Source organism: Podarcis liolepis (assembly GCF_965112155.1).
Source record: "Podarcis liolepis genome assembly, chromosome: 3".
Classification (NCBI taxonomy): Eukaryota; Metazoa; Chordata; class Lepidosauria; order Squamata; family Lacertidae; genus Podarcis; species Podarcis liolepis.
Window position 1 is genome coordinate 105,021,565 of NC_139557.1, and position 25,768 is coordinate 105,047,332.

General features: G+C 46.0%; 1 protein-coding gene and 1 long non-coding RNA gene across 5 annotated transcripts in view; both read left to right on the forward strand.

Annotated features, from left to right (window-relative positions):
• Positions 1–25,768, forward strand: part of LOC310702832 — a 311,903-nt gene that overhangs the window by 170,107 nt on the left and 116,028 nt on the right. The window lies entirely within an intron of this gene.
• Positions 1–25,768, forward strand: part of TTC7A (tetratricopeptide repeat domain 7A) — a 183,744-nt gene that overhangs the window by 36,501 nt on the left and 121,475 nt on the right. For all 4 annotated transcript variants that reach the window (XM_083494305.1, XM_083494306.1, XM_083494307.1 and 1 more), the window contains exons 9-10: positions 9,376–9,513; positions 11,222–11,305. In XM_083494305.1, coding sequence (XP_083350431.1) covers positions 9,376–9,513; positions 11,222–11,305 — 222 coding nt within the window. The remainder of the gene's footprint in view (positions 1–9,375; positions 9,514–11,221; positions 11,306–25,768) is intronic.

Consider the following 25,768-nt stretch of genomic DNA (forward strand, 5'->3'; position numbering starts at 1 on the left):
ACACAAGGTGGCTTACCTAAAACCAATGTAATACAAAATAAGAAGGAAATACAACTTAAAAAACAAGCAGTTTTGAACAGCAGAATACGCAGTAAAATCAAGTAAATCCACAGTGCCTGACAAGGCAAATTTAACAGGATTTTTCACTTAAGGCTGAAGTTTACAACATTTGGGCGAGTAACAGGTGAGGGGCATGATAGATTATGCACAGTGCGGAGAATTCTAGAACCTGTGGTCATCCCATGAAGAATGTTGAGAGATTCAGAACAGGCAAAATAAAGTACTTCTCCACATAGCGCCTAAGCTGAACTGTGGAATTTGCTTTCACTAAGAGAGAGTGAGAGAGTTTGGATTTGATATCCCGCTTTATCACTACCCGAAGGAGTCTCAAAGTGGCTAACATTCTCCTTTCCCTTCCTTCCCCACAACAAACACTCTGTGAGGTGAGTGGGGCTGAGAGACTTCAGAGAAGTGTGACTAGCCCAAGGTCACCCAGCAGCTGCATGTGGAGGAGCGGAGACGCGAACCCGGTTCACCAGATTACGAGTCCACCGCTGTTAACCACTACACCACACTGGCTCTCAGTGATGCAGCAATGGCCTTAAAAGAGGAGGATGACCAACTTGGATGGCCTTAAAAGAGGAGGATCAGGCTATTAATGGCTACCAGCCACAATGGCTATGTTCTCTTTCCACTATTGGAGGCCGTATGCCTTTGAATACCAGGTGCTGAGACTGTACCTTGTGACAGCGAATTCCATCATTTAAATACGAACTGTGTGAAGAAGCAACAGGTTTGGGCATCTCTAGGTAGGGCTGAGAAAGACCTCTGTCTGAACCACTCCCAGTCTGATGGACCAATGATCTAACACAGTATGAGGCACCTTCCTGTGTTTCTTATGGCTCAGGTGCCAAAATAGCCTAACCAGTCTGAGGTGGCATGCATCTTGGGCTGGCCTTCATGCCTTGGTCCATCCCCTAGAAGCCTATGCGACTTGCAGGTTTTCTGAGACAGCTGTGCAGGGGGTTCCTCTGTGGATTTTTGAAAATAGCGTTTGTACCCCAGCTTTCCTCTAAGGCAGGGTTTCCCAAAGTTAAGTCTCCAGCTGTTTTTTGGACTACAGGCCCATCATCCCTAGCTAGCAGGACCAGCGGTCAGGGATGATGGGAACTGTAGTCCAAAAACAGCTGGAGGCCCAAGTTTAGGAAACATTGCTCTAAGGAGCTTTCACTGTGCTTCAAGTATGGGAATAATTATCTGAAGGTAAAAGTTGGAAAGCTGATAGCTAATTATAGATGTGCCTTGGCCAGGGTTTTTATAAAACATCTGTTTAACAATCCACCAATAATTCATGATGCCTGTTGAGTGTCTATTCCTGAGGAACCCAAGTGCAGGTAGATTAAGAGCTGACCTTAAAACTTTCCTGGGCCTGTTTTAGTCACCCTCCCTCTTCAACAGGATTTCTAGTGCTGCTGAATATAAGCCATAGCTGTCTCTAAGCTGGGAAAGGAATATTTTTCTGTCAGCATTTTTCTCCCAGAACCCTCATCCCTGAGCATTTTTATTTTGAAATTCTTTCATTTACACAATGAAGATCTGTCCCTCAGTTTTGATGCAGTTCATAAGCCTGTCACCCAAGCCATTGTCGCTGTAATTTGGTTTGGGTTTTTTTAATGGCAAGAGAACGTGTTCCCCTCAGTGTGGCATCTCCCAGTCATGTTGTAGATTAACAAAACACACCACAAGTGGTGCAGAGTAATTTGGCTTGCCTTCTCTCTCTCTCTCTCTCTCTCTCTCTCTTCCCTCAGCTGAATTGGAAAACAGACTGCCTGTAGCCAAGACTAATAAACAGTGTGCCCAGTGTAACAGAGTTTGGGAATCATTTATCACCGTCTTATTATTGAGTTAAATGGCCAGATGGGATTTGACCTGGAAAAAAGTCTGAGAAAGAGGGAAGGTGGTGGAAGCAGGACTGCAAAAAATTCTGTTGCCTTTTGCTTGAGTAAGAACAGGGAGAAGAGGCCTGCTGGATCAGGCCAAAGGCCATTTAGTGCAGGCGGGAATCTCCACATATGATCCCCAGCAACAGATACATACTGCCTCCATCAAAAGAAGCAGAATATCACCATCTTGGCTAGCCGCCATTGATAGTTTTATTCTCCCTAAATCTGTCTACTCCTCTTCTAAAGCCATCCAAGATGGTAGCCCTCACTACTTCTTGTGGGAACAAATTCCGTAGTGTGAAGAAGTACTCCCCCCCCCCAGTGCTATTTTTTTAGAGAAAGAGGTGTCGGAGCTCACCATGAATGCATCCCTTGTTCTCTTAGAAAGGCATTGGCACCCACCTGAGAGGTGCCAGAATTGAGTTCCAGCAAGTTCTGACTGAAAAAAGCCTTCCATCTTACCTCATGTCTCCTCTTAACTTTTCTCCAAACTAGGAAGTCCCAAATATTGTAACATCTCCCCATAGTGGAATTGCTCCACTCCCTTGATTATTTTGGTCACCCCCTTTTGTTGTACCATTTGCAGCCCCGCAATAGCCTTTCAGAGGTGTACACAGTATTCCAAGCGTTTGCACTAGAGATTTGTATAAAGGCATTAGGATATATTGGCAGTTTTATTTTTTATTCCTTTCTTACAGTCCTTAGCATGGAATCCCATCTTAAACAATGCTTCCCACCAGTTTTCGTAGAACAGGTGTTGAGCTAACTGGCCTGTAGCTTCCACACTCCCAATTCTTCTTAGTTTTATTTTTAATTTTTAATGCTCCATTCTCTTTGTTGGCTCTATTGGATTAGTTGGGTAGAATTCTACAAACTAACAGTGTCTTCCCTTTTTCTGCTGTGGATCATTATGCAGCCAAAACAAGACCGGAATCTGCATGCATCTCAACAAGCTTTGGGAAACTCAAGGGCAAAAGATTCCTGTATTGCGGGGGTTGGGCTAGATCAGGCATAGGCAAACTTGGCCCTCCAGATGTTTTGGGACTACAGCTCCCATCTTCCCTGACCACTGGTCCTGTTAGCTAGGGATGATGGGAGTTGTAGTCCCAAAACATCTGGAGGGCCGAGTTTGCCTATGCCTGGACGCGATGACCGTTGGGGTCCCTTCCAACTCTATAGTTCTATGGTTTGCAGAAGTACAAAAAAAAAAATTCAGGTTGAGGGGAGACCCTAAAAGTGTGCATAAATCAGAGACACACCTATGAGGACTGAGCACACTCAGTGTGCACTGAATGCTGACTGACTTGGTATAGGAATAAGTGTTTAAAACTAGGTGTGTGTGTGGAACAGAGTGTTCTGGAAGAGAAGAAAATGGTTGAAACCCTGAACAGGCATAATCCGCCCTGCAAAATTTTGTTGCAAACCCTATTTTCTGGTCTTTGTTTTTTTAAAATAGGAGTAAATGCTATTTTTAAGAAAGTTCAGCTGCAGCTCCGCTCCCTCATTCCACCCAAGGAACTACAACAAATGCTTTTACTTCACTTCTGTAGAACAGGGGAAAGGAGGCTGGTTTTTGTTGGGCAGGGGAGGGAAATGTTGGAGGAGGGAACAACCCCCACCCCCCCACCCCATGCCACACATCCCTAGTGCAAACAAGATGTAGGGTGCAGGTTGGTGGCTAGGAAGGGGACAATAAAATAGCCTGAGCCTGCCCTGGTGAGAACACTCTCTTCCAAGAACTTATGTGTTTGGTTATAACTGATAATTTCAGAGCAGAGGGTAATCTCCAGTGAAGCATGTTAACAGCTTCAATATTGTTATTTATTCCAGAGCTGAGTTTCAAAGCTCTCTAAAATGAAAGAGGTTTTATACAGAGCCACTCATAATTCTGATGCTATCCTGAGATAACTTAACTCCTGTACGTTTGCTCCCATTACCTCTCTCATCTGTTCCCCTCCGTTCCCCTCACAGCTCCAAATGTCACGTTCTCACCCGCGGTTCTCTGCCTGTCACTCTTTCTCACTCCACCCAACATCCCATCCCACTTCCACGCTGTCAATCATCACTTCACTCACTCTTATGTCACAGTGCCCTTTAGTTCTGTGCTCTGAATGAGCTCATTCGGCTTACGTCACCGCCCCCCTCCGTGTGTTGAATCGGACAGCCGAACGCATGGTTAAACTACAGAGTTTGCTACCACAGGATGTGGTGACGGTCATAGAATCACAGGATGATCGTAGAATCATATTTTGAAGGTGCTAGAGGGTGCTCGGTGGTCTGCCTTGCTGGCTTCCTTCTTATCCACCTTGGGGGGCCCGGGAAGGATTTTTCATTTTTGTCTGCCGTCGGTTAGAATTTGCAACTCGGCTCCAAGCTGGAGGCACCATATGGTGATTCTGCCAAGCTACCATCTCTGCATAACGTTTCTGTATGTAGAGCACTCGCATAATTGCTTTGAAAGGTCACCCTGTGAGTATGGAATATAATTTTGGAAGCAGTCCAGTGACGTATTCCTGAAATATATGCATATTTGTGTTTTTTTCTAAACGGGTTCTCCTGTGAGCGTCCCTGCATGCAGCTCAGACTGTGTGTTCATCTAGCCTAGCATTGTGTCTTCTGATGGGCAGCTGCTCTCCAGGGTCCTAGAGACACAAGTCTCCCCACCAGTGATCCTTTTTTAGCTGGAGATGTCAGGGGCTGAACGGGGGACTTTCTGCATCTAAGGCATGTGCCCTTGCCTCTGAGCTACATGGTCACCACGCTCACAGAGGGTTCTTGTGCTTGGGCCCTGCTTGTGGATTTGTCACAGGCATCTGGTTGGCGCCATTGTAAGAACAGGAGGCTGGACTAGTAAGAGCTGTTCGACAGTGGAATTTGCTGCCAATTTGCTGCCAAGGAGTGTGGTGGAGTCTCCTTCTTTGGAGGTCTTTAAGCAGAGGCTTGACAACCATATGTCAGGAGTGCTCTGATGGTGTTTCCTGCTTGGCAGGGGGTTGGACTCGATGGCCCTTGTGGTCTCTTCCAACTCTATGATTCTATGATTCTATGACTATATAGGCCATCAGCCTTGGTCTTCTTATGTTCTTGTAAGCCCCAGAAAAGGAATCTCAAATAGTCCCGGGTACAAAGTTTAAGAATTGGCAAATTCATATGTCACTCTAGTGATATGTGACCTTATAGGTAAGGTGTTACTATGAAGTTTCGCTAAATAAATAAGTTTCGGACAACTCCAACCATGAGGAAAACCTCATAGTTGTACAATATAGTTGTACAACGTAGTTGCAGCGCTCAGCTACATTAGTCAAAATGCAGTGATTTGAAAGTGTTATAAACATGCAACACCGGATAACGTCAGGGAGCACAAAACCTTTCTACAGCATTTTTACATAGGGTTGTGTGTTTTTTAAAGTATTGTTATAATGATTTAATTTCTGACTTATTTATAGTGTTTTCCCCCCTGTATGTAGATCCATCCACCCTCCAACCTTCTTCAGTAATTATGGTCAAAAGAAGAAACACTATTTGTGCAAGTGATACTTAAATTGTATTTTTATGTTGATAACCGCCCTGAGATCTAGGGATGAAGGGCAGTATACAAATTTAATATAATAATAATAATAATAATAATAATAATAATAATAATAATAATAATAATAGGCCATGCCCCTTCTGCATTTAGTGTATGGCACCATTGCCTGTGCTTGGATCAAATAGAAAGCACTTCCTTTTTATTGCAGCGCTAACAGGCGATATTTGTAGTTACATGTATTCCTGTCCCCGTTTTTTGTAAGCCCAAAGCTTGCGGTAATGTACTAGTTTGGGTGAATATTCTATCTGTGCTAAGGCATCACTTTAAAATTCCTAGTTTGGCCCACTGACAAATGCCCGAAATAGCTGACTCTGATGCGAAGCTGATTACTGGCTTTCAGAATATGTGGGGGCTTGTTCGGCGCAGCTATTTTTCACAACTAAATGCGGCTGCAGAGCAACTGATGCAGAAACTTTTTAATAGCGTGGTATGCAATGTGTGGAAAGGTTTAATTGACAGCAAGGTTGATTATGCACATCCTTCCACAAACCTCTGCCTTTCCCCAGTGCTGTTTTTAAATCTTCCTTTTCAAAGAACGCCCCGTGACAAAGTGCCGTTGATTATGGCCCGCAGAAGATCAAACCCCCAGAAGAAAAAGCTTTCCTTCATTCAATAGATTTTACTTTCTTCTTGTATTAGGCCATAAAGAATAGCCACACCTCTGGGAACAGTTGAGGAGTGAGCGTATGAATTGGCTCTGAATCCATTTCCTGCTCATCTCTCTCCGCTCAGAGTGAATTGACAAGTTCAAATGACTTTTTTTTGGGGGGGGACATGCCCACCCACCAGTGATAGAGCAGCTATTTTACATGCCCCTGGGTTCAGTCCTTTGCATCTCTAGGTACGGTAAGACTGAGAGAAACTCCTCTCTGAAACTCTGGCAAACCGCTGCCAATCAGGATAGTTAATGGATCGGAAATCTGATTTTTGTTTGACTCAGCCTCCCATGGTTCCTGGCCGTTGCCCATGCTGGCTGGGACTGATGGGAGTTATAGTCCAGCAGCCTTTGGAGGGACACAGTTTCTCCATCTCTAGACAAAGCTGAGTAGGAATGAAGCAGCTTCGTTTGTCCTCCACCGCTAACTGCAAGTGCAGGGATTTTACAGATTAATAATAATAATAATAATATTTTTTTATTTATACCCCACCCTTGCCGGTTCAAAAACCAGGCTCAGGGCGGCTAACAACAAATTTAAAACACTTAATTGTAAAATTGCATAAAATACAGTATAAAAGCATGAATAACAATAAAATTCAAAGTTCAAAAATCAATTTGGGGGAAATCCATCCAATAAGCATTAGATAGTCACCAGGACTAGCTGGCTGAATTGGTCCTTGGGCCAGCAAGGAGGCCAGGGGAGAATTAGCTGTGGGGTCTCAGAGCGGGTAATCTTCATAAAAGGGGAGAAGGAGGGAAGAGAAGGGAAGGGAAGGGAAATAAAAGATCGGGCTGAATTCAAATTAAAGGCCAGGTGGAATAGCTCTGTCTTACAGGCCCGACGGAAGGAGGTTAAATCCTGAAGGGCCCTAGTCTCATGGGACAGAGCATTCCACCAGGTCAGAGCCATCACTGAAAAGGCCCTGGCCCTGGTGGAAGAGAGTCTGACTTCCTTAGGGCCTGGGACCTCTAAACTATGGTTATTCATGGACCATTAACTGAACCCATTTCTCAGTGTGCCCTTAGTTCATGCTGCTGTGATTTCATAGAATTGTAGAATTGGAAGGGACCCCGAGGGTCATCTAGTCCAACCCCCTACAGTGCAGGGATCTCAACTAAAATATCCATGACAGATGGCCACCCAACCTCTGCTTAAAAACTTCTAAGGAAGGAGAGTCCACCACCTCCCGAGGGAGACCATTCCACTGTGGAACAGCTCTTACTGCCAGAAAGTTTTTCCTGATGTTTAGTTGGAATCTCCTTTCTTGTAACTTGAAGCCATTGGTTTGGGTCCTACCCTCCAGAGCAGGAGAAAACAAGCTTTTCCCCTCTTCCATGAGACAGCCCTTAAGATATTTGAAGATGGCTATCATATCTCCTCTCAGTCTCCTGTTTTACAGGCTAAACATACCCAGCTCCATCAACCGTTCTTCATAAGGCTTTCAAATGTTCGCCTTGGGGCATTGTAAGGAAAGAGTGGCAGAGAGGGAGTGCAATTCATGCTTCTGCTTCCACTGCTTCTGAGACTTTTGCAAAATAACAGGAGATGTGCATCTGAGGTCCAATGTGGTATTGTGAGTAGGATGTTGGACTGGGGAGACCTGGCTTAGAATCCTCCCACAGTGGCCTTGGGCCTGTCATCCTCTCCCTTTCTCTCTCTAATCTATCTCATAGGGTGGTTGTGAGGATTACATGGGGAAACTATGTACTGTACCTTGAGCTCCTTGGAATAATAATAATAATAATAATAATAATAATAATAATAATAATATATTATTTATACCAATGTAGTCATGCTGGCCACATGACCCGGAAGCTGTACGCCGGCTCCCTCGGCCAATAAAGCGAGATGAGCGCCGCAACCCCAGAGTCGGTCACGACTGGACCTAATGGTCAGGGGTCCCTTTACCTTTATTTGTTGCACTTCTGTTCATCAAGCTCCCTGGCCTGGACTTCCTCATGTGGCTCTACAGTCCCAAGCGATGTTCTCCCTGCTCATGCCTTAGGGGAACAAACAAATACATGGAGGTTTCAGTGGCTGAAGTCTACCCCTTGGGGTGACAGCAAGCATGTCTCTTAATGCCTGGTAACAAATGTGGGAGGGGGCTGTCACTATCTTATTCTGTATTGGACTTCCCAGAGGCATCTGGTTGGCCGCTCTGGGAACAGGATGGTGCTCTTATGTGTTCATAGCTGCCCTTTTTGGAACAAAATAAAAAAATTCCTTCCAGTAGCACCTTAGAGACCAACTAAGTTTGTCATTGGTATGAGCTTTCGTGTGCATGCACACTTCTTCAGATACACAAAAACTCATGCCAATGACAAACTTAGTTGGTCTCTAAGGTGCTACTGTAAGGATTTTTAAAATTTTGTTTCGACTACGGCAGACCTACCTGTATCCTTTTGGAACTGTTTGCACTCAAGGGTTTGCATATGACCAGACAAATAAGTATGCTTTAAGCAACGTATTCCTTTGCAAGCCAACATTAACCTGAGGAGGACTCTCTGCAGCCACGCTGCAGTGCGAAACATCTTTAAAAAGTGGGGGAAAGTGGAGGAGTATTCTTTTGTTTTGCCTCGTTTTAAAAGGTTGCCGTCGTAAAGTTGCAGGCAGCTGAAGTACCGTATTTTTTGCTCTATAAGACTCACTTTTTCCCTCCTAAAAAGTAAGGGGAAATGTGTGTGCATCTTATGGAGTGAATGCAGGCTGCGCAGCTATCCCAGAAGCCAGAACAGCAAGAGGGATCACTGCTTTTGCTGCACAGTGATCCCTCTTGTTGTTCTGGCTTCTGAGATTCAGAATATTTTTTTTCTTGTTTTCCTCCTCCAAAAACTAGGTGCATCTTATGGTCTGGTGCGTCTTATAGAGCGAAAAATACGGTGATTGGGCGCACCATTTTAAGTGCGGCCCCGGGCCTTGAAGCATTCTGGCGCTGTGGGGCTCTTGTCATCTCTCGTTCTAGAGGTTTCCGAGAGATAATCTGAGGGAATCGTCTCCCAGCGTTTCTGTAAATGCATTCTGCCTTCCCAAATTAGCTTCCTGCGGATGAACGCAGGGGGCTGGATAGGGGCACTTTTGCTTGGACATGCAGTGCGTGGCTGGCGACCTTTCTGAGGTGCGCTTGGCTGTCTCCGCTCGTTCCTGCTGGACCTGACCTCTCTTTTTATTCTGAATTCACTCCCAGGCAAACCAGGACGCAGTAATTAGCCGGGCCCCTGAGCAGAAAGACGACCGAGCCATCAGCCTCCAGGATGCGTCGGCGGTTTACGATCTTCTAACTATCACACTGGGCAGAAGAGGGCAGTATGTCATGCTTTCTGAGGTAACTACTCCTAGGTTTTCTTCTGTCTTTTTTTTATCACCCCCAAAACAACAAGGCAGCACTCTACATTCTTCCAAACACACACCAGCTTGCTTATAATGTTTGCTGAAGTGTATCCAAGTGGCACTACATCTTACTGAAACATTTATGGGTGTACACATGTTCTGCCTGGGGCCATGTGCAATACATCCCATGACTCCAGAGGAGGGAGACTCCTAAGGCCACCTTTCTTAACGCTGGCAACGTGGGAGCTGCTGTAATGCGGCTTCTTCCCACGACGCAGCAGTGATACGAGGAGCGTAATTCACTTCTGAAATTTTGCTGTTGTGGGATGTGAGGATGGCTATCAGCTGATATGAGCGGGGCCTGCAACAAAATGTTGCGGTGTATCCTCACCTCCTAGCAGGAGAGTTCCTCCAGGTCGCACCATTCCACCCTCCCATTTTCCTACTCTCCCACACAACTACAGTGGTACCTTGGTTTGCAGATGCTTCAGGTTAAAGTGGTACCTCAGGTTAAGAACAGTTTCAGGTTAAGAACGGATCTCCAGAACGAATTAAGTTCTTAACCCGAGGTACCACTGCATGGAAAACGAGCAGGGTCCCAAGCAAAGAAGAATGGCAACTTAAACTGATGGAATTGTACCCAGCTTGCGGATCTAACATATATGTCAGGGAACTGACATCGGAGCTAGAGGTGGAGGGAAGGCTCTCAAATGATGCTGGAGAAGGGCCCAGCAGGGAGAGAGGCAGCTCCGCAGATGGGGAAGCAAATCAGCGCAACACCAGGGATATAGAGGGGCTGATGGGGGAATCGGCAAGAGGGCTCCAGGACTCTTCACCGGACACCAGTGGGGAGAGCATGGGTCCTCCGCTACCCACGCCCACCCTGCGCAGAAGACTTCCGCGCAGAGAGAGTAGGAGGAGACTGGGTGTCAAACAACTTTTATGTTGGAAAAGATTTAAGAAACGCCCACTGACAGATTCTGCTAGCGACTGAGGCAGCCACGAAGTGAAGGGCTGTCCAGACTGAAAGGTTTAGCAAGGCAACAAAGCCTGGAGAGGCAGCAACTTACGCACGAGCAACCCATACACATTACAATATAGAATAAGAGAACATGAAGAAAATACGTTTAAAGAAGATTGGAAATTGTTTACTGAATATGTGGGGGGAAATTGTGCACACTTGAAAAAGCTGGCAGCATTAAGATAAAGTCAACAGTGTAAATAAGTTTTGATGGATGTAACAATGGAATACTGAATGGTTTAGTTTATGTGAAATATGCAGGGATTCATGTTATACAAAATGAACCATGGAAAGAGAAGAAAGGAAGTCATTGAGATTTTATGGTTGTTTAAATGAATATTCTAAAATGTAAAACAGAATATTTAATAAAAATTGTATAAACAAAAAAATTGGGGGGAGGGGACAACTTAACAGAATTAGATCCAATATATTGATGAAAATGTGTTCTCCAAAACAGTGGGAAAGGCTAACAGCAGCACCCAAGAGACTTTACTTGATCCCACCAGATCAGGCTGTCTCCTGTGCAGCTAACACCTGAACTATCCCAGATGGACAATTTTTTATCCCACTGAAAAAAAACAAACAACTAGGTTCCCCCTCCCCCCACCTTTTGGTAATGAATTCCACAAAAGTTGAGAATCTGCTAGTGATAATACTTGTGCTTTCTTCTTTTTCTCCCCAGTGTTTGGAGAGAGCAATGAAACTTGCATTTGGTGAATTCCACCTATGGTATCAACTGGCCCTTTCCATGGCAGCTTGTGGCAAGGTAAGGCACAAACACAAAGAACTTTTACATTCATGGAAAAGTTTCCATTATCTGTACTCAATTCTCCAAAGCAAATGGTAATTTGAACTACAGTTGTTGTTGTTGTTTACATCCTATCCTTTCCCCCAAACGGGCCCAGTATGAGTATTATTGTAATATTATATTGATTAATAGGTGCATAAAGTATTATTCTAATCACAGTTTCTTCCAATGCTGAGCTCAGGTGGTTGAGTGTGTTAACTCTATTTTTCCCCCTTTCTAATTTAGATTTTCATTGAATTTCCAAAAACAATTACGTATTAACTTCAACTTTAATATTATTTCCCTTTGGCATTTTTACTTCCCGCGCTTCCCTCCATGATGTTTTTGTTCCCACCCTTTTTCCTGCTGCATTGTACACCATACATTCATCCAATACATATTCTCTATTACATTTGTTATTGTTTTGTTTCTGCTTCTCGTACTTCGAATCCTGCTCCCTGACTCCATTTGACTGTGGCATTTTGAGTACGTTAACTCTCAAAGCCAAATTGGGTTGCCCAAAGGGTGGCGTTGTGGGTTAAACCACAGAGCCTAGGACTTGCCGATCAGAAGGTTGGCGGTTTGAATCCCCGCGACAGTGTGAGCTCCGGTTGGTTGGTCCCTGCTCCTGCCAACCTAGCAGTTTGAAAGCACATCAAAGTGCAAGTAGATAAATAGGTACCGCTCCTGCAGGAAGGTAAACAGCATTTCCCTGCGCTGCTCTGGTTCGCCAGAAGCGGCTTAGTCATGCTGGCCACATGACCCAGAAGCTGTACGCCGGCTCCCTTGACCAATAAAGCGAGATGAGCACCGCAACCCCAGAGTCAGCCACGACTGGACCTAATGGTCAGGGGTCCCTTTACCTTTACCTTTATATAATTGGAGCACAGCCTTTCTTTGCTGAAGTACAAACATTTGTGAACTAAATAATCTTGGCTATGATATAAGGCAGCTTTTTATACTGCAAGGATGTCCTGGTCTCCTACCTAATCTTGTTAAATATTCTGGAAGCTAAATGGCATGATCTCTGTGAATTGATCCAAGATCTGTAAATATTCTGTGTCTGATACTTTGAGCAGAAGCAATTTCTTTCTCCATCTGTGAAGTATTTCAGCCCTAGCACTGAAGCTTTCCCAAAGGATTCCTGCTCTATCCTCTGCAATGCTGTCATCTCACTAATGGCAGGGACAGGACGTGTGGACTAGGGCTTTTATCATACTCTGCAGCTTGATGGCAGAGAGCCAGAGGGATGGGGGCAGGGAGGAAAGAGGATGCTATCTCTCCAGACCACCAAAGGCACTTGAGGTTTTCCAAGGCAGAAGATCTCTTTTCACCTGTCTCTCTGCCACAGCCAATTCCTGACCTCATTAGAAACATGAGCCCACATCCCGAGGTTTTACTTTCAGACTTGCAGCACCGGGAATAAATATGTGACATGATGGAAACACAGCATGACAAGTGCTTCTGTTGCCCCATAAATCTTCAAAATCTTTGAACCTAGTATCTTGTAAAGAGTAACCAGAGGATCAGCCCTTGTTCTCATCTTGTGTCCTGGACCCTCTCTGTCCATGATACCCCCCACTCTGCTGTGGTTTATTTCTTATTTATTTACTGGGTTTCTATACCACCCTATACCAAGCAGGTCTCAGGGCGGTTCGCAGAATAAAATCAAAATACAGAACCACAAAATACATAATCAAAATAACAACAACAACCCTATAACCCCTCCCCCCCAAAAAACACATTTTAAATAGGCGTAGGTTGTCCAAACTGAGCTTGGTAAAAACACCACCTTGTAAGCGCTCGTAAAAGGAGAAAAATAACACCAATTTTCTCTTGCTGGTCAACCTGTTAGTGCGATGCAAAGGTTTATCCGTATTCATACTTTATAATGGCATTTTGGCTTTCTTGAACAAAGGCTGTACTTTCTCGATCAACTGCAACCTGCAGCCTAATTTTGAAAGTTCGGATTTATGGGAAGAGTAGCCTGTCCCTCTTCCTGCAGCAGCCTGTAGAGTGGCAAGCGAGGAGATGCTAGAAAGAGAGAGAAAACAAGGTTTGGGGGCACACCATGTGCGCCATGCCCCCCACATTACTCCTGAAGGAATGTAGCCCTTGACAGAAAACAGGTTGCCCCCCTGTTCTAGGTATACAGTTTCCCCCCACTATGAACAGCACGTATCATGAAATGTGCTGAATATAGTTTGCAGGTGAGCTAGTGAATTGATAACTACTAACAAAAAATATAAACCACAGAGCCTAGGACTTGCCAATCAGAAGGTCGGCGGTTCGAATCCCCGCGACGGGGTGAGCTCCCATTGCTCAGTCCCTGCTCCTGCCAACCTAGCAGTTCGAAAGCATGTCAAAGTGCAAGTAGATAAATAGGTACCACTCTGGTGGGAAGGTAAACGGCGTTTCCGTGCGCTGCTCTGGTTCGCCAGAAGTGGCATAGTCATGCTGGCCACATGACCTGGAAGCTGTACGCTGGCTTCCTCGGCCAATAAAGCGAGATGAGCGCCGCAACCCCAGAGTCGTTCGTGATTGGACCTAACGGTCAGGGGTCCCTTTACCTTTACCTTTAACAAAAAAATCTCTTGGCTTTTCTAATTGTTGCGATAGAAGTCCAGGTGGCACACACAGGGGCTCCTCAGCAGCTTCCCATCCCGGCACAGACCAGAGCCAGACCAGAGAGCTTCTGCCAGGGTAATCTGCATCAGATCCGTCCAAATTCTAGCTCTCCATAAGGACTCTCAAGTTTTTAGGCAGGAGGGTAGTTGGGAAATAAGGATGGAGAGTGGCTAGCTTTCTTCCAAGCCCAACTCCCTTATACTTAGCTGTAATGGGTTTGAGTTACTCGTGCGTAAACTGTCCCCGTTAGGGGGCTTAATTGCCTGGGTTAAACCGTCCTGACTGCACAGCCCATCTCAGCGTGGCTGCCTCAGTCGCTAGCAGAATCTGTCTGTGGGCGTTTCTTAAACCTTTTCCAGCATAAAAGCTGTTTGACTCCCAGTCGTCTCCGCCTCTCACTGCGCGGGAGTCTTCTGCGCAGGGAGGGCGTGGGTAGTGGCGGACCTGTGCTCTCCTCACTGATGTCCAGAGAAGAATCCCAGAGCTCTCCCTCCGCTTCCCCCATTTGCCCCCCTTTATCCCTGGTGTTGCGCTGATTTCCTTCCTCCTCTACTGAGCTGCTTCTCCCCCTGGTGCTGGTACCTTCTCCTGCAGAATCTGGGAGCCTCTCCTTCGCCTTTCACTCTGATGTCAGTTCCCTGACATTAGCTTTCCACACAGGATCTAGACATGGGGAACAAAAGTGGCAGGGGCACTTAAACCAGGCTCAGAGGTCCCTGAGTAAGAATTGTGTGAAGATGTGTCTCTTGCAAGGCCATGTGGGGGCCGCTGGTGCCAATCAGAAGCAGGCCTTGGGTCTCTAGCGCACACGGAAGAAGTGCCAGTCGATCTCGGAGGCAGGAAACAGGGTCTGAAGGGGATAAGGTGCCGTGTATAATGAATAGGGAGGCATACATGCTATGCTGTTTATGCCTGCCTATAAACATGGATCACTCATAGCTTAGTGGCATGGATCACTCCTATGTTTCAAAACAGAGTTCCCTTGGGAAAAGGGGCTGATTGTTAAATCCCTAGCTCTGGGGATTGTAGCACCTGTTGTACCCTGGCAACTCTCAGCAAACTACAGTTCCCAGGATTTTTTGGGGGAAAGCCGTGTGCTTTAAATGAAGTGAGGAAAAGGCTGGCTACCATCTTAGATGGCTTCAAAAGGGGACTAGTCAAATTTTAGGAGGATGAGGCTACTAATGGCTTCCAGCTACGATGGCTTCATGGTTCCTCTAGGGCCAGGGACACTGCGTCTCTGAAATACTAGCCTCTGGGGAACAATAGCTGGAATGGTCTGTTGTTCTGGCGGCATCTAGTTGGCCAGTGAGGGGAACAGGATGCTGGAAGCAGTGGACCTGGGGTCTGATCCACCAGGGCTCAGTGGCGTAGCGTGGGGGGTGCAGGGGGGGCCGGCCGCACCGGGCGCAACATCTGGGGGTTAGGGTTAGGGGGCGCAAATCCACGGCTTAGGGGGCGCAAATCCACGTGTTAGGGGGCGCAAATCCACGGGTTAGGGGGCGCAAATTACTTGCCCCGGGTGCTGACAACCCACGCTACGCCACTGCCAGGGCTCTCCCTCTGTGTAGTTATTCTGGAGCAACTGACAGTGAGAACACAAGATCTGATCTTCTGTAAGAGGCTCTAATTCTGATTCTCTTTGGCTGTGTGCGAACGCAGGCCCATAGGCAAAGGAGACAGCCGTTCTGCCTCCCTTAATTGACGCTTGAGATATTTTCTGGGCACGGCAAGGAGTGAAGGGGAGGCTTTGCAAAGAGCTGCTCTGCTCTCGCCGATGCCTTGGTTACTCTGAGCCTCTGCGTGGGCGAGAGAATCAAACGGCTCCCAGCTGATGTTTGCTGTGCCGCTGTAAATTTTGGCAGAGCATCGGGCAGGGAAAGTACAGCGAGGCTTCTCTGCAATCCGTTATCACCATTTTCGTTGGGCTTTCATCTCCTTCCCTTTTTTTCCTTTTAAAAAGGAAAAGGTCTGTGATGTGCAGAGGCAAGGTACTCCCTTGCTGTTTAAAAAACGGTGTGCCAAGCGCATTGGTATTCAGAGATGGTTGTTAACCTGGGTGACTGCTTCACATTTTAAGTGGCTCTCATGCCAGTCTGGTGTTGTGATATAGAGCACTAGGCCCAGTGCTGGGTTTATGTCCCCAACTCGGGTGAAAAGCCCGTGGGACGTTCACTGTGACACACGTGTTGCTTTTCATGAGACTGCCATGTTTGCATGTAAAATGGGGAAGGGCTAGGATTGACACCTGTCCCTAAGAAAACAGGATCTTCCTGTTTTTGAACATAAGTGTCCCCTGTCCAGTTTTGGCCCCAAATGGTAGTTGTGTCACTGAGGAAGAGCCTGGCCTGGCACAAGTGATAATAGAAAAAAGGGAGAAGGAGCGAACTCTCCTTTCCTTCCATCCCTTCCCCTCTCCTTCATTCCCTCTCGCTGGTGGTCCCCCTCAGCTGCCACCTGCCAGTCTAGCATGGTGCGGGGCTGCCACTGCTTGGCGTCCTCTGCCGTCCTGACCAGACCTCTCCTTCTCCCTCCTCCTCGTCCACAATAAACATGCCAGGGGGGCGTTGGTCAAGTACCAAGCAGGATCAGCCAAGCTTGCAGGCCTTTGGATCGCAACGTATGTCATCGACTTTCTGTAGAAGGTCCGGAGAGCATGTGAGGCTTTCTGTCCCTCTTGGGCTAATGTCCCCTGAATTGTGGAGGAAACCTTAACAGGGTATTCCTCTGTTTTGGCACCTCTCCTGCCTTTTGTGTGGCCTGCACTGGCCAAGCAGGCGCTGGGGAATGTGATGTCCCTGTTGTGGAGGGGATAATCCCTCAGAAGAATCTGCCTCTGGGTGTTCTGGAGTCTCTGGCATAAGGAGGAAGAAGAAGAAGAAGAAGAAGAAGAAGAAGAAGAAGAAGAAGAAGAAGAAGAAGAAGAAGAAGGAGAAGGAGAAGAGAGGAGGAGGAGTTTGGATTTTATATCCCGCTTTATCACTACCCAAAGGAGTCTCAAAGCAGCTAACATTCTCCTTTCCCTTCCTCCCCCACAACAAACACTCTGTGAGGTGAGTGGGGCTGAGAGACTTCAGAGAAGTGTGACTAGCCCAAGGTCACCCAGCAGCTGCATGTGGAGGAGCAGGGAAGCGGGGAGGCGAACCCGGTTCACCAGATTACGAGTCTACCACTCTTAACCACTACACCACAGTGGAACTCCTGGCTGGCACGTGCCTTCCTGTCCTAGACACTACTCCATGTCATGATAGGTGCTGGACCGCCTTGTGTCTTGCCTCAGTTCAGTCTGTTGCTCCAGCTACTTGTTTCTGTTTCTGTTTTGGAGAAAGGGGCAAGAAACTGATGGACGTCGTGTGTGGGAGAGGAAAAGGATCAGTGTCCCTGTTTTAAAGTAAGACGTTGCAAGATAGCTCAGTTGGTAGAGCATGAGACTCTTGATTTCGGGGTCATGGGTTCGAGCCCTTTGTTGGGCAAAAGATTCCTGCATTGCGGGGGGGGGGGTTGGACTAGATGACCCTTGGTGTCCCTTCCAGCTCTACAACTCTATGATTCTACAAATGTGAATGAGGCTCCAGCACTCCAACTGGCAAATACAATACTCCGGGCGGGGCTTGTACCCATCAATTTTCAAGATGTCAGAGAGTGTTTTGGCAAGTTGTAGAAGTGGGGTGATTCCTACACCAGCCTTTACGACTCCAGGCCCCCAGGAATCATGCTGGGCTCCAATGACAAGGATCCTGAGATCACGCTAAGGGTAGCCAAATTCTGTGCGATTGCCATAAAACTTAGGGAACAAGCTGTGCTATCATAATGATTAAGGCCTTAAATGATAATTTTAGGTTATATGTTAGTGACTAAGTTTTAATTTATATATATATTTTTAACTGTTATATATATTTTTAACTGTTTAATTTATATATTTATATAAATATATATTTATATATTTATATAAATGTATATTTATATATATATATATAAATATTATATGTTTAATTTATATATTTATATATTAATTTATATATATTTTTAAACTGTTATATATATTTTTAACTGTTGCTATATCTGTATTGTCCCTAATTGCAAATTCAGTTTTTTCCCTGTCGTGTTTTATGACTTCCTTGATATTGTATGCGGGATGGAACTGGTCTGTGACCGAAATAATAAAATTCATTCAATGTGAATGAGGGCGAGGTCTGGATGATGGGACCTGTCAAGCCCTGCTTAGCCCTGTGTCTCAGCCAAACGCTGCTGCATTTTGTTGTTTTGTCATTCTATCGTTTTTGTCGTTTTATCATTCTCCATGTGGAGAAAGGGTGATTTGTCAATGTAATGGAAAAAGCAAACTTCTGTCACAGGTTTCTTGTGAGGTGCAGGTGAGGGAAGGGACAGAGAAAGGAATAAACACACTTCTGTGAGCTCTTTGGGACGAAAGGAGGGCGATGTCATGCCCACCAACATTTCTCAGATGAAAATAGGGAAAACCTATTCCATACCACAGAGCCTAGGACTTGCCGATCAGAAGGTCGGCAGTTTGAATCCCCACTACAGGGTGGGCTCCTGTTGCTTGGTCCCTGCTCCTGCCAACCTAGCAGTTTGAAAGCACACCAATGCAAGTAGATAAATAGGTACCGCTCTGGTGGGAAGGTAAACGGCGTTTCTGTGCGCTGCTCTGGTTCGCCAGAAGTGGCTTAGTCATGCTGGCCACATGACCCAGAATCTGTACGCCGGCTCCCTCGGCCAATAAAGCGAGATGAGTGCCACAACCCCAGAGTCAGCCACGACTGGACCTAATGGTCAGGGGTCCCTTTACCTTTACCTATTCCATACCCTCCAACATTTCTCAGATGGAAATATAAATAGACATTGTGTCCAATATGCAAATGCCCCCAAAGTCAGCCATGACCGCAACCCCACCCTCCCGATGGCCAGTTTCAAAGTTTGACTTGGCAGCTTGCAAGGGTGGCAGAAAGCCTTTTAGAAAGTTAGGGGCAACTGTATAAATATATCCGGTGTATAAAATTCTGCAGCGGCAAAGGGATGGAATGGTTTGGGATGCTCCTTCTGGCTGCTTTCCTTTCAAAAGCTTAGCCTGGTTGCTAAGTAACGCACTTTAAAAAAGAAAGAAGGCAGCAGCCGTACATTTGTCTTTCCTTGCAGCCGGGCGCCTTGGGAGATGCAGGGGCCTTCGCCGGCTCCTTAAATAGCACAAGCAAGGAAAGGAAGTTAAAAAGATTGTAGCGGTTCAAGATTTCGTTACAAAGGTCAGCCAGCTAGAGGACATTCGGTGGGTCGATTTCTCTGCCAGGAGAAGAGGGGCAAGAGGGCGTGTAGCAGGGAGAGGGAGATAGAGAGAGATTTGTGCCTCTAAGCACATGGGAATTTCCAAAGATTCCTGAAAATTCATCAAAACCAGAACGAGCCGGCTAAAGCTATATCACCGCTGTGCTTGGATCGCAGCCAGCGGCTTGGACGGCGAATGTGGGATATTGGGTCGTCGTCATAAACTCTGGGGAGTGGGTTCACACTGGATTATATAATCTCTCTAATCCCAGGCAATTGCTTTAATGACAAGGATTGGAAACAGACTAGCTGGCAGTCTCTCCCATCCTTGCAACACCAGCTCCCAGCTGCCACATGGGGCGACAAGTGTATAATATCAGCCGAATCTAGGCACCAAATTGCACCAGATGAAGAGAACCAGAATCTGAGACTGCAAGGAGCGGTGCATATATGACAACATGTTTATCATGTGTGTCCACTCCGTTTGGATTTGGAAGATGGCCCAGGGGAGGCAGAGAAACCTGCATTTTGCAGTGGCCTCTGCAGTCCGAAGGGTATATTGTTTACTCTGGTGGAGGCTTGCCCTGCTTGGAAAGACTAGCTCTGTTTGAAAGATGGCTTGTCTTCTGCTCAGTTTGTATGCTTGTAAAAAAAGAAAAGAAGAAGAAGAAGAACTTTTTGAAATCAGTACGTTTCCGGTTGCTGCAATTCAATTTCTATACAGTTTCTTCTGGAAGCTGCTTAATTGTATATTTCAAAACCAGTTTAGGTAATCCCTTCCCATTAGTCCTCATTTCTCTGTACAGTGGTACCTCTGGTTATGTACTTAATTCGTTCTGGAGGTCTGTTCTTAACCTGAAACTGTTCTTAACCTGAAGCACCACTTTAGCTAATGGGGCCTCCTGCTGCTGCTGCCGCGCCGCTGGAGCACAATTTCTGTTCTCATCCTGAAGCAAAGTTCTTAACCCGAGGTACTATTTCTGGGTTAGCAGAGTCTGTAACCTGAAGGGTATGTAACCCGAGGTACCACTGTATGTGCCAAACTGACTTGAAATCAACTTTATGTTTGTGCATGCTAGATACTGACCACATTTTCTTTTCTTTTTTTCATTTTTTCATCCACAGCTTTAAGTTTGGTAGCTAAAATTTCCCCAAACATGTCAGGAAGGGAACACACCTCATCCTTCTGCTCTGGGTTTTTTGTTTTTCTGGGTGCAGTTTCTCCCCAGATAAAGCTTGGGTGGTTCTTCTGTGGCTCCATCTATTGTGTGTGTGTGTGTTTTACATTGGAATTAATTTATAGGAGTTAAGTTATCATTAATCCATGCAATGAAAGCCATCAATTTCTTAAATTCATTAATAATTTCACTTCTATTTATTCTGTGTCATTCATATCATAAATTCAATATCCCTGCGTGATCAAATTGGTGTATTTTCAGTCATTTTGTCATCCCTATATTACTTCAATATGCTTCATTAGCAATGCAGTTAACTCTTTAAGCTAATGCATTATTAATAGATCATTTTAAATATCAGTTTTTTTAATCAGTGATGGAAGGGACCATCAAATCTGAACTGCTTCTCAGTGCAGGACCTGCAATGCAGAACGCAACTCATACATCCCTGGCAGAACTCATATTCACCTCCTGCTTAAACAGCTCCAGCGAAGGAGAGCCAGCCGTCTCCAAAGGCAGTCTGTTCTGTTGTTGAACAGCTTCTATCATTAGGAAATGTCTCTTAATGCTTAGCTGAAATCTGCTTCCCTGCAATTTTCAGATATTAGTTCTCGTCCTGCCCTCCAAAGCCTTAAGAACAATGGTTACTGACCTTGATGGTTTACAGAGTAACTAAGAGGCTTCTGAATATCATTCGCTGGGCAACAAGAGCAGGAGGAAACTGCTGCCCTCATGTCCTATTTGTGGACTTCCCAGAGGCATCTGATTGGTCACTCTGAGAAAGAGGAAGAGGATGCTGAACTGGATAAGCCTTTGATCTGGTGATCTAGCAGGGGGGTTGTCAAGGCCCTTGTCAGAAGCATGAAAGAGACAGCTCTCTGCACACTGTAGCTTGCCAAAATGTAGGCATTTTCTTTTTCTTTTTAAATGGATGTACAGGGAAGAACTTGGCTGTACTGTAATGGGTGACCAGCAGGTGTTGCAGTCCAGAACTGAGAAACTGAAGCCTGCTTCACGTTTGACTTGGGACGGCCACCCAATGCATTGATCAGAGACATCCAAATATGGAGTTTTGTATGCAGGCCTAGAACTTGTATTGAAATGCTTCCCCGGTTTAAAGTCGCATCACTAATAAGTCTAATTATTACTATCTTGCAGTGGATCTTGCAAACAATGCACTTTCCACCCACAGCCTGACTGAGGAATACTAACATTTTAATTATCTGATTATTTAGACCCTACACAGACGCTGCGGAATCCACTATTACTCTAATATGTGTGATCATTCATTCTCTCATTCTTGTGCACACTGCACAATAGCACATGCGCATGTGTTGCACAAGTACATGCACTGGAAAATACAACTGGAATTTGGTACGCATAGAGATGCTCACGACTGCTGCTAAAGATCTCCTCACTCCCCCAGTCTGGGGATGCAGACCCGGAGTTCCATATCATCTCTTATGGGATGTCGTTTGTACTCAAGATCTACCTGTCTCTATATATTTCTCTGTAATCATATATATCATGAAGTTGGAGGGGATCTAGGTCATCTCAATACTCAGTGCTCAATGCTCAATTCTCATCACTCAGCTAAATCATCCCAGATGATTGCCCAGCCTCTGTTTAAGCATCGCCAGCAAAGGAGAATCCACAATCTCATGAGGTAGTCTGTTCCACTGTCCAACAGCTCCTACCCTTCTCCTATTGGATCTAGTCATGTGTTCTGGAGCAATGGTGAACAAGTCTGCTCCATCTTCTACATGGCAGCCCCTCAGATAATGGGAGACCCCATAATTTCTACTTTTGCTAGCACTGTTGTTGTTTTCCCCCCCAATTCAAGGCAAACTGCTGCACCACTTACAGATAGGTAGCCGTGTTGGTCTGCTATTTCAGAAATAGACTGGAAAGAGAAGCTGCTGAATTACAACTCATTACCAAACTTAAAACCATGGAGAGACCTGGTCTGAACAGAGACATTGGATTCTTATCTCATTATACATGACTAAGCCATTTTTCACCTTCTCACCCCTTGCCTTTTCCTGTAAGACCTATTGCAGTCGTTAAGAGTTGTCAACAGGCTCATCTCAGCTATCTGCCAATCACCCATTCCCACCACCCTTCTGAGTAATACCCCTCCCCACCTTCTCAGTATATAGAAGGATCTGGCAGCTTCTGTTTCAGTGTATCTGAAGAAGTGTGCATGCACACGAAAGCTCATACCAAGAACTAACTTAGTTGGTCTTTAAGGTGCTACTGGAAGGAATTTTTTTATGCTGCACCACTATATTTTATCCTATATGTGGCTTGGCTTCTCTGATGTTTTGAAAGTTGGATTTAACAGGCACACTAAATTTCAACTCTAGCATGCGTAAACAAGCATAAAGGCATACATAATTTTATTTGCATGCCGCCTTTCCACACTTCAAACTATGCTCAAAGTGCTTACAACATGAAAACAAAACATTGTTGTTGTTGTTGTTTAGTCGTTTAGTCGTGTCCGACTCTTCGTGACCCCATGGAGCAGAGCACGCCAGGCACTCCTGTCTTCCACTGCCTCCCGCAGTTTGGTCAAACTCATGCTGGTAGCTTCGAGAACACTGTCCAACCATCTCGTCCTCTGTCGTCCCCTTCTCCTTGTGTCCTCCATCTTTCCCAACATCAGGTTCTTTCCCGGGAGTCTTCCCTTCTCATGAGGTGGCCAAAGTATTGGAGCCTCAGCTTCAGGATCTGGCCTTCCAGTGAGCACTCAGGGCTGATTTCCTTAAGAATGGAGAGGTGAAAACAATACATGAAAACAATACATAATTAAAACATAACAAAAATAGTGATAGACAATAAATAAAGCATGAAAAAATGCATGGCGAGCCTTTCCATGCAAATCATATCAATAACAGCAACAACTCCCACCCAACAACTCCCTCTAAACAATAACCCACTGTAGGGCATGTCATTTTTAGGGAGTAAAACTAAATTTTTGCAAATTTCTTCAGGGAGGGGTCCTAAAAATATGTTTTTGGGTGTGAGGAACTCAAGTCCACTATTATTTTCGTGATTGGACATTTAGCTTGGTAAGTCTTCATTTGATGACGAAGCACATAGACTGCTTTTGGAAACTAAAGAATTTTAATTTTACCTTCTGAAGATGTCAGGTAGTGCTTGATAACAAGAACAGCAACAACAACAACATCATAGTATAACTGCAAGTACTTGGCAATAATTATTAATTGTATTAATTTAACCAAAATATATTTTAAAATTCCCAAATCATGTTATAAACTTTTTAACACCCCTCATTTCTGAAAGTTGAAAAATTCAACACACCCTAATAATAGCCCAGCCCAAGAGTCTGTTCAGCAGCCCCAGATTTTGCAGCTGGAGTCAGTCAGGGCCCTGCCCTTCCAGGCAAGATGGAACGGCCTGCAAGGCAAGGAGCAGGTCTTCCAGGTGTCACAGCCAAGATGATCTCTCATAGCATCGCAGTGAGCATGTTAGGGAGTCAATGAACACTATTTATCTTTAATAGGCGTTGTATTTGGCAGGTGTTATGAACTCATTAATGCTGAAAATGTCCAGTAATAAATTGCTGGCGTCCTGTGGGAAATGACGGGACGTTCTGACATTTAGTGGCAAATGTCCGGGAGCACTGAATATATCTTTAAGCATCATCACTTATCTATCTATCCATCCCAGTTCCCAAGGGGTTCCCTGGAAGAGGGACTGGCTGTTAAACTACTCCGAGAATTGTAGCTCTGTGAGCAGAGTAGGGGTCTCCTAACAACTCTCAGCACCCTTAACAAACCACAATTCCAAGGATTCTTTGGAAGGAAGCCATCGCTGTTTAATATTGTTTTAAATGTATAATGCAGATGAGGCCTGGCTGTGTGAGTGCATGTTGTCAAATTCCTTCCCCAGTATATAGGATCTTCCATCTCTGCTGGTGTGTGTGCACACGTAGACACACACACACACACACACACACACACACACAACCCATCATAATAAATATTTTGCTTGTTTGTGAACAATGTGAACATTTTCCCATGGCAGGGCCGTGTTAAGCATATGCAGCGCCGGTGTGATGGCCTGGGATTCGGACTCAGAGGCTGAACCTGAGGAATCCCAGCCTGCACAGGAGTCCCCGCCTCCAGAGGGGCTGGGGCATGAGCCGGGGCTGGGGCATGAGCCTGAAGGGTCCTTACCTGTGCTTGATCCTCAGGTGCAGGCACCAGCTGAGTCTGCTCTGGCTCCTGAGGTGATGGAGGACCCATTGCCTGCAGGTGCTTCACTCTCAGCTCCATCAGAGGAAGCTGAGGTTGCCCCTCAATCCAGGAACCCTCCAGCCTCTCCTGAGCTGCAGAAGCTCAGGGCAGAGAGGTGGAGGGAACTAAGTTCCCGCAGGAGGAGTGCTCGCCTCCAGACCAGGAGAGGCGAGTCACCTGTGGACCAGGGCCGCCCTATGCCTCGGGGCAGATAAAAGCCAGCCAGCCCCAGTCCCAGGTTGCAGGAGCAACATAGTTGGTAACCTGTTCCTGCCTGCACCCTGTCCTGCTCTTCTGCCCGAGTTCCTGACCTCACCCGACTCCCTGCCTTGAACCCTGCTTCAGCTTTGACGGGCAGCCTCCATACTGCACCCTTGACCTCAGACTGGACTTGGACCTCGCCGCATGGTTAACTCTCGGGACCAGCACAGCCAGGGTGCAAAGATCCTTTGGGGAACCCCAAAGTTGTCAACCTTTTTAAAGGAAAGGTTCCCCAGAGCCTCATGGGCGCCTCATGGTGTAAGCAGCATGCACTGGGCGGGCCTCTCCATGGCCCTAAACCAATCCCAGGTACGCAGGAAGGCGGAGCTGGCCGGCCACCTCAGCACCTCGCTGTCTCGCTTGCCCCTGAACTCGCAGCCCACAGCAGAAGAGCCCGCCGCAGCGCTCCAACTGATGGGCATGCTCTTCCCCGGTCTCCAACTCTCGGGCCCCAGACTCTCGGCCTGGTGCCCCTGAGAGCCTGGCGCCCGGGTGCCCTGCACCCCGGCGCCTATGGTTAAGACGGCCCTGTTCCATGGCATGCTGGCAGGTTTCTAACATTTGATGGGAAAGGTTATCAGAATTTCCAGGGGGCTTGTTTTTCAGAGTTAGACACTTTGCTGAGCTCCATTTGGCAACGGGCCCTTTCCACCGTGTAGTCTTTTATTGCAACGTCCGCTATGTACTCTTTACTGTACTTCACTGTCGAGCGATTAAAGATTGCCTTGCTGATTAACTGTGCCGCTTTTCAATTACGAACCCATCATTTCATCAATGCTGGAAAAGTCAGGGCTGACAGACTCGTGGGCATAAATGAGAAGGGATTTATTCCGCCC